At 46.7% G+C, this 12,727-nt stretch overlaps 1 protein-coding gene across 2 annotated transcripts in view; it reads left to right on the top strand.

Moving 5' to 3' along the window:
- Positions 1 to 12,486, top strand: part of FBXO31 (F-box protein 31) — a 236,951-nt gene extending 224,465 nt beyond the window's left edge. For both annotated transcript variants that reach the window (XM_078668446.1, XM_078668447.1), the window contains one exon: positions 11,767 to 12,486. In XM_078668446.1, coding sequence (XP_078524572.1) covers positions 11,767 to 11,989 — 223 coding nt within the window. In that variant the 3' untranslated portion in view covers positions 11,990 to 12,486. The remainder of the gene's footprint in view (positions 1 to 11,766) is intronic.
- The last annotated feature ends 241 nt before the right edge of the window (positions 12,487 to 12,727 follow it).

The following is a 12,727-nucleotide window of genomic DNA, read 5'->3' as shown; positions in this document are numbered from 1 at the left end:
GAGGCCCAGGAAAGCTCGGACCTCAGTCTGTGTCTTGGGGGGTTCCCAGGCCATGATTGCCTCAATCTTCGCCTGCAGGGGCTGCACTGACCCCCTACCCACCAAGTGTCCAAGGTACACAACCGACCCCTGCCCAATCTGGCATTTGCTGGCTTTGATGGTCAATCCAGCTTGTTTCAGCGCCTGGAGAATTGCTTGCAAATGTTGCAAGTGGTCCTCCCAACTGCTACTGAAGACAGCAATGTCATCCAGGTACGCAGCCGAGAAACCCTCCATTCCAGAGAGGACCTGGTTCACCAGTCGCTGAAATGTGGCAGGGGCGTTCTTGAGCCCAAAGGGCATCACACAGAACTGGAAGTGTCCCTCGGGCGTGGAGAAGGCTGACCTTTCCCTTGCTCCATCTGTCAAGGAGATCTGCCAGTACCCTGAAGTGAGGTCAAAGGTACTGAGGTATTGGGCAGCTCCTAGCCGGTCAATTAACTCATCCGCCCTGGGGATGGGATGAGCATCAGTTTTGGTAACTGAGTTCAGTCCTCGGTAATCCACACAGAACCTCAGTTCTGGTGTGGTGCCCGGTGGGGCGGCTTTTGGGACTAGCACCACCGGACTGGACCAAGGGCTGCTGGACGGTTCTATCACTCCTAGCTCCAACATCTTGGCAACTTCGCCATGGATGCTAGCCTTCACCTTGTCCGACAGCCTATAGGTCTTGGATTTCACTGGAGGGCTGTCTCCTGTGTCCACATCATGGGTACACAGGTGGGTTCTTCCCGGGACAAGGGAAAACAGTGAAGAGTACTGCCCCAATACCCGTCGGCAATCCTCTCGTTGCTCAGGAGTGAGAGACGGGGAGAGAATTACTCCCTCCACCGACCCATCCTTCTCTTGACATGAAAAGAGGTCTGGGAGAGGCTCGCTTTCTGCTTCCTCCGCACCATCAGTCACCATCATCAGGATGACCTCTGGCCTCTCATGGTGGGGTTTGAGGCGATTGGCATGCAGCACCCGTAGGGGCTGCCGCGGGTCTTAAGATCCACCAAGTAAGTGGCCTTACCCTTTTTCTCCAACACCTCAAATGGGCCTGTCCAACGATCCTGAAGGGCACTTAGCTCTCCAGGTTCCATCACCCAAACTTTCTGGCCAGGCTCCAACTCCACCGGGTGAGCATTTTGGTCGTACCATTCCTTCATGACTGCCTGACTGGCCTCCAAGTTGTCAGCAGCCTGCTTCCACAACTTGGCCATCTGGCTTCTGAAGGCCAACATGTAGCTCACCACATCCTGGGGAGGCTTTCTGGGGGATTTCTCCCATCCATCCTTCACCAGGCTGAGAGGCCCACGCACAGGGTGCCCATACAACAACTCGAAAGGGCTGAAGCCCACTCCTTTCTGCGGCACCTCTCTGTAGGAGAACAGCAAGCAAGGTAGGAGGACGTCCCACTTCCTCCGTAAGCTCTCTGGCAGACTTCTTATCATGCCCTTCAGTGTCTTATTAAACCTCTCAACCAGTCCATTGGACTGGGGGTGATAAGGAGTGGTGAACCGGTAGGTCACCCCACACTCCTTCCACATGGTCCGCATGTAAGCGGACAGGAAGTTAGTCCCCCTGTCAGACACAACCTCCTTCGGGAATCCTACCCTAGTAAAGATTCCCATCAGGGCCCTAGCTACCACAGGTGCAGTAACAGTCCTCAGAGGGATGGCCTCTGGGTACCGTGTGGCATGATCCACCAGAACCAGGATAAACCTGTGACCAGCTGTGGTTGGTGGATCCAATGGCCCTACAATGTCGATGCCCACCCTCTCAAAGGGGGTGCTAACGACTGGAAGTGGTTCCAGGGGAGCCTTTAGCTTCACCCCTGTTTTCCCACTGGCCTGGCAGGTTACACATGTCCTACAGTATGTGTTGGACGCCACTTTCATCTGAGGCCAGTAAAAGTGGAGGACAAGCCGTGCAAAGGTCTTGTCCTGGCCTAAGTGTCCTGCCAGTGGTATCGCATGAGCCAATTCCAGCAGAAAGGCTCGGTATTGCTGCGGGACCACCAAGGCCCTTGATGAGCCAGGTAGAGGTACCTTGGGTTCACTGTAGAGGAGGCCATCCTCCCAGTAAATATGGTGGTGTCCCGTAGCATCACCTGCTGCCTGGGCTTCAGCCTGACGCCTCAGTCCCTCAAGGGTAGAGCACTCCCTCTGCCCCTTACAGAATTCTTCTCTGGTAGGACCTCCCTCCACGTGCCATTCAGCAGGGATGGGTAAATCCTCCAGAGAGTCTACTCCCCCCTCCACGGACTCCTGGCCTACCACTGCAGGTGGCCGATCTGTCACATGGGGCGTGGAAGCCGAAGCAGGCTGTCCCTGTCTCCGTTTCTGACCCTTTTTGGCAGCGGGTTGGGCCATTGTTCCAGGCTCCAACCCAGGCAAACTCCCTCTCCGGGCAGTCGCAGACCGTGTGCTTACACAGGCCCAGTCAGGTGTACCCAGCATCGCAGAATGCGTCCGGTATTCCACCTCTCTCCAAGTGTTGTGCTCCATGTCATACCCCAACAGACAATCAACTGGCACGGCAGGGCTTACGGCAACTCGAAGTGAACCTGCAACCCCTTCCCACTCAAAGGGAACCTCAGCCACTGGATAGTGGCCCATTCTGCCGTCAGCCATCGCGGCGGGGTGGAGTACATTAGGAACAACCTGCTCTGGAGACACCAGTTGACTTCTCACCATAGTCATACTGGCTCCTGTATCTCTCAGAGCCTCCCCTCTTTGGCCATTGATGGTAACCCATTGCCCATACTTTGTAGTATTTGGGGGCACCTGGATCTTTGGCACCATCTCCCGCTCTCCCAGGGACACTAAGGTGACACCCGCCCACTCACCCCCCTTATCTAAGGGCAACTCCTCCCCGAGCGCTACACTAGCTACTCCCGGTGACTTTCCTCCGGTGGGAGGGGGTGGTCTCTTTGGGCATCTGACATCTCCCTTATAATGTCCAACACCACCGCATTCAAAACAGTGGAGAACCCTTGGCTGCTGGCTTTGGCCAGGATTAGGGTTTCTGGGCGGGTTTGCCCTAGGGGTGAAACCTGCTCCTTTACCTTGGAAATTATTTTGGGGACCTTTGGAGAACTCCTTCTTTTTATCTCCTCCCTCTTTCTTCTGGGGGGCGCCCTGTCCGGCTTTTTGTGAATCCCCTCCAGTCCCCTTGGAGGACACCCGGGTACTTGCCCAAGTGTCCGCCTCCTCTGCAAGCTTCCGGGGATCGGTCAGCTTGCTGTCCACCAGGTGTTGGCGCAACTCGGGAAAACATTTCTCGAGGAGGTGTTCTTTCAAAAATAGATTGTACAGCCCCTCATAGTCTTTTACCTCGCTGCCCTTGACCCAACCCTCCAAAGCTTTCTTGGCGTAGTCTAAAAAGTCTACCCAATTCTGGGTACTCATTTTGTGACTTCCCCTGAATTTTTGTCTGTACCTTTCAGGGGTAAGTCCAAACTTTTTCACCAGTGCCACCTTCATGGCAGGGTAGTGGGTTTGCTCATCCTGCTCCAGAGCCAACAAAGTGTCTCTGCCAGCAGGTGGCATGTATTTGTACAGCCCACCTCCCCAGTGAGTTTCTAGGATCCCGTGAGCCCTTAAAGAAACTTCGTAGGCGGCCAACCATTTGGCAATGTCATCACCTGGGGTGTAACTAGCGATGACATCTTTAGGTAAATAGGGTCTGGATTCCCTGGTGTCCACTTTCTTTTCGCTGCCACCATTGTCTGGATTGGGAGACCTATGGTTGAGAGCTTGTAAGTCCATCTCCTTGATGGTTCGCTCATGAGCTAACCTCCTTTCCTCCCTTTCCATATCCATCCTAGCTAATTCCAGCTTCATTCTCCTCTCCTCCCTCCTATCTTCTAGCTCGGCTTCAGTTAAACCCTTCTCCGAGACGCTGCTGCCCACCCTGGGAGGTGACCTGGTACCTGTCGGTAGATTCCCCACTCCCGCTTGGTACAGCATGGCAGTCTCAATGACAGTTTCCCTGTCACTCCCTTCTGATTCTGGTACCTCCCCGGAATGAGCCTCCACCCATGCCCGTATGCTTGTCAGCAGCTCGCCTTTCCTGGCACCCTTTTTAAAAAACACATTTTGCTGCTGACACCAGTCCTTTAGTTGGGTCACAGTATAGTTATCCAGCTCTTCCACATTTATCTCCATTTTTACTAGAGTATAAACTTTTCACACAGGAGGTAACCAAAAGTGTCCTGGGGTCAACCTCCACCCACCACCAGAAATAAATTTAGAAAAAACAAAATTTAAATTAGGAGGGCCGCAAGGAGAAAACTCCTGGTGTAGGTTAGTGTATTGCGTTGAATTACTAGTGAGTAGCTGCAACCAAGTCAGTCATCCCACCGCTAGGCACCAAATGTTGGAACTGGGTAGCCTGGCCTAGGGCAAGACAGGCATTTCAGAGGCACAGTGTTAAGGTTGCAGACCACCCAAGAATAAAACCACGCAATAGCACACAAAAGAAAACACTACACCAAAAATGTAGGAAAATACGCACTGCTTTATAAAAATAATATACTCTTGGATTTAACTCTCAATATTCACACAGGAAAAATTTACACTTCGTTCAGAAGAAATATCAGTACGGTTTGTCTGTGGAAAAAGAAGTATAACTCAATACATGTAAACTGTAAGATTCTTAATCTCTCACAATTACTAAATTAACATTTTATACAGATTACCTTTTGGAGAAGAATACCTAATAATCAGGAAGTTACTATAGTCTCCGCTAAGGCGCTACTTAAGTCACCAACTTTTACATTACATTACTAGAGGTTCTAGCATTCAACTAGGCGTAGTTTTTAAACAGGTTTAAACAAGACTTATACTCTATAACTAAACTCAGTACTTGCAATAACACCTTTGACCTGCAATACAAGTTATCACAAATTCCTGTAGTTCATTACCTCTAAATAGGCACTATACAATATCTGGCAGGTAACCTTTGTGCCTACTCAGGCCAGTTAAATATGTGTTGTAATTATTTTTTGCTCCTCAGAGCTTCTATTCCACTCAAGGGGGGGGGGGGCAATCTGTCATGCACTGTAAAAGAGCCCGTGATTCTAGGAGGCCATAAACCTCCTTCACCCCTGAAGTCAGTACCGCCCTGTGGGGGGAAGAAGTCAGACGAACAGGAGGCCTAGACAGCTCTCCCTCGCCACCCCTCGCTCTTCCCAGCTTACTTGGTTGAACAGGCAGCAGGCAAGTCCTCCGCTCTCCTTCCAGAGCCCGAAGACGCTCCTTCCTCGGTGACTGGCTTCCCCGCCCCCTTTCCCAACAGAGCAGCAGCCCACCCAGGTGCAGCCCGGGTCGCTGCTATGAAGATCCGGTCACTCGAGCGGCGGCTCCCCACCGGAATGGATCTGTCCCTCGACGCGCAAGGGAGACGCTTCTCCTCAGCAGGGCAGTCGTCGTTTTCCTCCACACGCGAGGCTTCTGCACATGCGCGAGGGGTTAGTGTCCCCGCACTGGGCCTGCTCGGTCCTAGGCCCTTCCTGGGAGACTGAATACCGCTAACTGAGCATGCGCGAAGGCGCCTTTGATTAGCGTCTCGCCGGGACTTTCCTGTCAGACCCTGATTTTTCTCCGGATTACCGGGACGCTCCTCAACAACGCGACAGAAGCGCGGAAGGCGCCCCTGGGGTCCCGCTCTCAAGGGAAAGCCCTACCAGGCCTCACAGGCTCAGTGGATCTCGGGGGGCTATCCCAGTGAAGCTGGCACCCTTCACCAGGGCTTCTCAGGACACAATCTTTCCCCAGCACCCAGGAAGGTAGGAACAGCGCTGGTTTGAGTCTGCACCCAGTTCCCACTTCGCAAAGTCCTTTTTCCTTTTAAAGTCTGGATGGTGGTCGGGGTGTAAGGATGAGGGTTATTCCTCCAGGGTCTCGTTCACTGGGCAGAGGACTGTGCTTGGCAGCGTTACAGTCTCCTTCTCCTGTTCCCACCCCACTAACATCCAGCTAGGGAATAGTCAGGCGCCCAGGGTCTCCCTTAACTTCCCACAGCGGGGCCAAGACAAGTAACCAACAGGGGAGTAGTGGGTTGGACCAATAAGGCAGCTTCCCAGTCCAGGAGGTCAACCCTAAGTCTAACCTCTTCCCACCCTCAGCTACCACCTGTCCTCCAGCTGACTTCCACAGGTAGACAAAATGGCTGCCCCGCATTCCGCCTTTTATAGGCTGCCCTTCAATGGTCCAGCATGGACCAGAAGGTTCTGGAATGCCCCATGTTAAGCTATGGCCAAGTTCTAGGTGCGACAGTTGGGGCAGTTGGTGGCCACCATTTTAGGTGGTGCCAACTTTCCTGTCAGAACAGGCCTCTGGGCCTGAGGTAAAAGACTATGGAGGGGAGAAAGAACACCTATCCCCTTGACCAACACCTATAAAAAATAGTAGACAGAAAAATAGTAAGGGTATGAGGGGCAAAAAGGGGACAAAATAAAGAATTATGAGGAGGGACTGCGCAAAAAATCCAGACAGGTCTAACACTGCCCAAACATCATGGAGAGATTCTCCACCACAATCCCAAGTCACTGAATTTGGCAGCATGGTTCCACAAGAATGCACAGATATTGTGGCGCAGGCTTGTGCCCAAGTGACCAGTATTGACTTAAAACGCTAAATGCAAGCATTTCTGTGTCTGGTGCAGGGATATTGGTCATCATCCTCTTCAACTAAAATCTTTTCAAATCCTTCCATATTTGTTGAATTTACCCAAGAGTGGACTCTAAATTTCTTCAGTCAGGGTCCATCTTCCCGCACTCACGAGATTTAGGAGAACTGAAGCATGAAAGTCTATTCTGTTTTCCCAAAGGCTTATTGATCAATTTATGAAAGGACTTTTCAGAGCATTACCAACTGTACAACATCCCCCAGTTCCATGGGAATATAATATAGTCCTTGGCCAGCTGATGTTACCTCCTTTTGAGCCTATAAGTAGGGCAGACTAACATTTTGGCTCATTGAAAACAGCACTACTCCTGGCTCTGACATCCACTAGGATAGTGGGAGAGATTCAGGCATTCACAATCAGAGAACCTTTTCTTCGATTCACGAAAGACAAAGTAATTCTCAGACACAATCCTAAATTCATTCGAATGGTTCCTTTTGATTTTCACCTGATTTAACATGTTATGTTTAGATTAGTCTTTTCAAATCCAATTTTCAACAGCAGAAAGATCATTAAATTTTCTAGACTTGCATAGATGTCTCAAATTTTATATCAATAGGACAAAAGACATAAGCACATCGGACCAGCTATTTGTATCATTTGGTCAACCACAAAAAGGTCAAGCCTTGTCCAAATGGGATGGCTCATTATCTTGCAGCCTGTATTGCTTTCTGTCGTGCCAAAGCCAAATGTCCTCGTCAGGGTAGAGTGAGGGCACATTCTACCAGGTGCATGCCTTCCACTGCAGCACTCTATGCTGAGGTGCCTTTGAATGACATCTGCCGTGCAGCTTCCTGAAGGACCAGACATACGTTCACAAAGCACTACTGTCTAGATGTGGACACAGAAGCTAATGCAGCAGTGGTGCAGGCAGTCCTGAGAAACCCCTTTCATTAAAGGTGAGCCTGCTTCATGCTTTGTTGTAATTTTTGTTTTTCAGTCCTCATTTTCAATCAAGAAGGCATACAGCAGCTCAGTGAAAAAGGTTGAATCAGGCAACCAAGTTACCCTCTCCCTACTCTACGGAAGAATGAATAGCAAGGGGGAAAACTTTAGTCATATTTCCCTCTGAGCCAGCTCCACGACCTCTTTAGCAATTTTTGAGGTGAGTTTTAGGAAGTCCTCTCTTTAGACTTTCGTATCCAGACTCCCTTCTCAGTCTCTTTGCTATTGATGAATTAATCATAGGACCTATTTCTCTTTTTATCCAAACATTAACTCCCTATAATAGTACAATAATTTGCCAACCTTACCAAATCACCCAAAATGGTACCCTTTGGACCGGTAGACCCCTGCCATTTTAAACTTTTGCTCTCTGAACAGATAATATCCATTCATTTCTTACTTGGGGTTTTGTGTTATCTCCCTTGTTGCCAACAATATCAAAACAAAAAGTTGGGACTTTTGTTTCTTAAGTAATTTCACAGGTTGATCCCCCACCCCCCCATCTACTCGGAATATCACCATTGCCAGGCGTACCTTAATGCTTCAGTGATCATCTTACCCACACCTTGCAGAAGGTCTCTATCAGATGGCACTGCCAAAACATGTGGATGTCGTCCACTTTCTCCTCCCCACATGTAGGGCACTTTCTCACCTCCTGTGCACCCAGCTTTGACAGCTTCTTTGGTGACCAGTACTCCCTGTGTACTTTAAAGAGAGGATTCTTCCCGAAGGGTGTCGATTTTATGATTGGCCAAAACAAAATTCATTGATACTTGCTATAGGTTTTCCACCCCCAGGGTCAGCAGGTCCCTCTTCCAGAACTCTGCCAGTAAAGAATAAGGCTCTCTCCCTACATCCACCAACATCCAATACGACTAGGGTACTTCCTTCTCCTGGGGCAATTTTATTTGTAGCTTCTCTTCATAGTCAACACTTTCCCCAGATCCTGTGCTCAGCTTGTCAATGGGTAATACTTTAACTTTGAGAGGCTCCCTTCTGTTACACTTAGTAAAGTTTCCCAATAAATTAATAAATATTTCTGCAAAATGTGTCTCTGTTTATGTATTCCTGCGTCAGCCAGGGGCATTGCCAACTTATCTAAGAGACATACTGGAGTCCCTGGGAAATTCTAAATGGGAGCATAAACACAATAATATGTTATTTCAAGGGTCTGCCTAACCTGTTACCATATTTTACATGCTGCCCGCAGGGTTCTTAGCCTGACCTTTTTTAAAGTATTTGGGGTGGCCAAATTTGAACAGGCAAACGTCAGTCTTTGGAGAGAGATCCCTTCTCATGGCTTTAAAAAACGACGTATAATCTACTTTGTTGTATTTTATAATGCATGTGAATATATATGAAAGATCCAATTTTGGAGAAGAAATTAGCAACATGTAACCCTGGTTCTCCAATATTGGTAACTTGTAAATATTCACATCCGACCCTCCCTTGCTCCCCGGTCAGAGGCTCATCATATTTGTTCTCATACTTGTGCTTTGAAATTTGAGCTATGGTGGCCTTTATAATGAGTAGGAGAGCTTAAGCTTCCACCTTATTGGCTGACATTTGAGTTTGTTCAAATGAGGTAGATGTGCTATTAAAGATAGCTGTTTTATGCCTGTGGCCATTTTTGTACTGTGTATAGTATGCTGTATATTTTACACTGTACACTGATGATAGTTTACCTGGGATTTCTAGCCTGACCATGTGGAATGATTCAAGCATGTGAATGTAAATGTGTAAAATCAAAAATATGACCTTGAAGGAAAAAAACTTGTAGGGTCCTGAGCAGCACTAGATGGTATAAGCATCACAACATGCAAGTCTATCCGAGAACAGGCTAAAAAACGATTTTTACAGGCCAGTAACATTTTCCTTTGAAGCACACTGATACCTCACTGATGTACTGGCTCTGAAGGGTTACTGAACCTTATACAAAGGTCCAAATCAACTTCACTAATAAGAGGCAAGTTTTAGGCAATGGTATTGATTCTCTTGGAGAGAAATTAATAAGTAACATATTCCAAACTTGTGCTCCAAGAAATGAGAAAGACCAGCCTCCAGCTCTAACCCACAGCGTTGGGCACCAAAAAACATAAGTGCACGTAATTATTTCTCAGACCCAGTCCTCACAGTCGATCAGTGGGGGAAACCAAGCTAACAATCAAGGGTCTGTGACCACCAGCAGCAGCTCACTAGCACAAAAGCTGCATTTGCTCTGGCACTAAAGTCTTTTCAGCCCTGGATGTGGAGACAAGTGGTACAACTCCTCACAAAAAAACAACACAACATTATTTTCCAGAACAAGCCAAAAGGAATACGATTTGTATCCCTGCCCATGCATGTGAAGACCCTTTGGTGCTGGACTCAAGAACGGTGTGCACTTGGTGGCCTATTATGTAGCAGGGAAACACAGTTTTATTGCTAATTTTCTCAGCAGAGACTCAAATTATATTTCAGTAGTGGGGCGATCAAAAGTGCTATAGAATATTTTTTCAGAATAAGGCCTGGCTCAAAAAGATTTTTTACTACAAAAAAGTTCCAAGTCTATGTCTCCCGGAGCAAAAAGGTTTCACACGAAATGGTCTGTGGATAAGTTGGTTCAAGGACCTTTGTATATGGTTTTCACCTGGCCTTATTCAAAATGAAGGCAATCCGACCTGATCTAAATCTATTAAACAACCAAATTAGACAGATGGATATGACATTATTATTTTATGAAAATTACGGCCATACAACCCAAGAAGCAATCACTTAAGCTTCATCTTCTCACCAGGCAGAAGGATCATATCAGACACCCGCATCCAAGTTAATTGGAGTTAGCGGCTTACCTCCTGAAAACCTTGAACCCATATCTTCCCCAAAAATGTAGAGCTGTACTTAGGGATTCTCGGTTTCCATCAGTGCATACTTGATATGCAGCTAAATGCATGCTTAAGTGGTGGCAGCTGCTATTAGAATATCCTCTGAGAGTGCATAGAACTTGGCATGTTCCTCTTATCATTTTCCAGAGATTGCAGTTGATCCAAAATATGATAATCAGACCTATTCTGAATATCCACAAATTTGACCTTGTTTTCTATGAGTTTGACCATGTACTTTAGGACTCTAGCATACTGGCCCTAAATATGTTTTGGGCCAGATCCCAACGCAGTGTCTCTTCTCTCTCTTTTCAACTGTTCTCCTCTTCCATACCCTGTTCCACATTTTAAGCGTGAAGCTCCAGCAAGGTTGATAAATCCTGTATATTTTCTTAGAATCTTTCCCCAGGATTGTAACTGGGGGTCATACTGACCACACTGTGGTTGACACCCCAACATTAATTTATTAAAAGAATGATTTTCCAACGCCAATCACTAAGTGGTGAAAGGGTACAGATCATGTGACTATAAGAAAGAGAGAGAGAGAAAGAAAACGTAGGAACACGTACACGAATGTCAGGTCTGGGGACATGTAGTGCTAGTCTCCATGCCCTGCTGGTGGTGTGTAACATACACAAACTGGTTTACCTTTAGCAAATAACATTGGTCATATCCTCGACAATTTGGTTCTCTGGCCTGTGGAGGAAAAGAAAAGCTAAGTGAACTTTACATCCGCTTCTTTGCATCCTCCCTTGTTAGCCACAATTGAAGCGCAGGTGGTTGGTGAAAGGCAAGAAAATACTCGAATCAAACTCATCTAGAAATAAGAAAAAAGGTCTGCAGGAAATTAATGTTCAAAGAAAGCGAGTTAAGATGTATGAAGTGAATGAATATTATAACCATTTTAGATTCTTAAATGTTTCCCTCGGGCAGTAAATTTCCTTTCCTATGCTTCTTTTTTCAGATGCTGTTGCATAGTGATCTTCAAACCATCTATGCTAGTCGATAAATGGATTTATAATTTATCTGCAAATCCTGGGTGTATAGTAGGATATAGAGTGCAAAAGTTATGAGTGACATTTGTACACGGCAAAAGCAGGAAATGCTCCTTTCCAAAAGCCTTCTAATCTATTATTGTACTTACATTTTTGGGGGAAATTTCATAATAGAGGCAAACCGTGGGTTTATGTGTTAGCTCATGTGAAACATTACTCATTTTATGTACTATTCTCCATCTTCCCTCTAGCTTTTATGGCACTGGACTTATAGCAGGGCATGGATTCACTAGCCCCGAGCGGACGGCTGGAGTCTTCATCCTTTTTGACGAGGATCGATTTGGCTTTATCTGGTTGGAACTGAAATCCTTCAGCCTGTACAGCAGGATCAAGGACACTTTTCAGAACGCCGAGGCACCTTCCAGAGAGGCCTTCGATGAAATGCTCAGAAATATGCAGTCATGGACCACCTGACCAGAGCCCAGCAACGAACCAGGTGGACACCCTCCACAAAACAGAATGGCCATCATCCTGTTTGAGGAGGGCGAATGGTGGAGCCATGCAAGCAACCTTGGTACCTCCACACAAGCATGCACTTTTAATCCAGGTCTTTTGAAAATAATTCAGAGTTTACTTTTAAAAAGACCATCAAGACATTTCTTGAAAAGAAATAATTTTATATATAGAATGTAATAATATAAATATATATAATATATATATGTATAGAAAAAGTCATTTGTTTGCAGGGAGAAAATAGAGCATGTCCTTTTTTAAAGGAAGAAAGGGGATTAATCTATAGGAAGGACTGAACAATGTGTAAAATTGATTTAAATATTATTTTTGCCACATGGCACTTTTCCCTCCGCCAAGTACAACACATTATTCTTCAGGGAAACCCATAAGTGCATCACTGGAAAGCAGCTCCTTTTATACTAACACCATGGGCCTAATAAACTACTGTGGAAAATCAATAGCGCGTGATGGTTTTGCAGAAAAATACATTTCTCCTTTTATTTTTTTGTTTTTTTAAACTAACTTTTTGAAAGTACTTTTCAATAATTTGCACCGTCAAACCTAAAAGGGCAGATCTACATATCGTTTAAAGATGGTGTTTGTAGGAAGATGGAAATGGTTGATGTTGTGTAGTCTATTTTTGGTAATTCTGTCTTAATGTTGTGATCCCAGTCTGTCAATTCAGCACATATCGACAGC

Source organism: Lissotriton helveticus, chromosome 12 (genome assembly GCF_964261635.1).
Source record: "Lissotriton helveticus chromosome 12, aLisHel1.1, whole genome shotgun sequence".
Classification (NCBI taxonomy): Eukaryota; Metazoa; Chordata; class Amphibia; order Caudata; family Salamandridae; genus Lissotriton; species Lissotriton helveticus.
The sequence above is the reverse complement of the archived record's forward strand: the minus strand, read 5'-3'. Positions and strand labels throughout refer to the sequence as shown.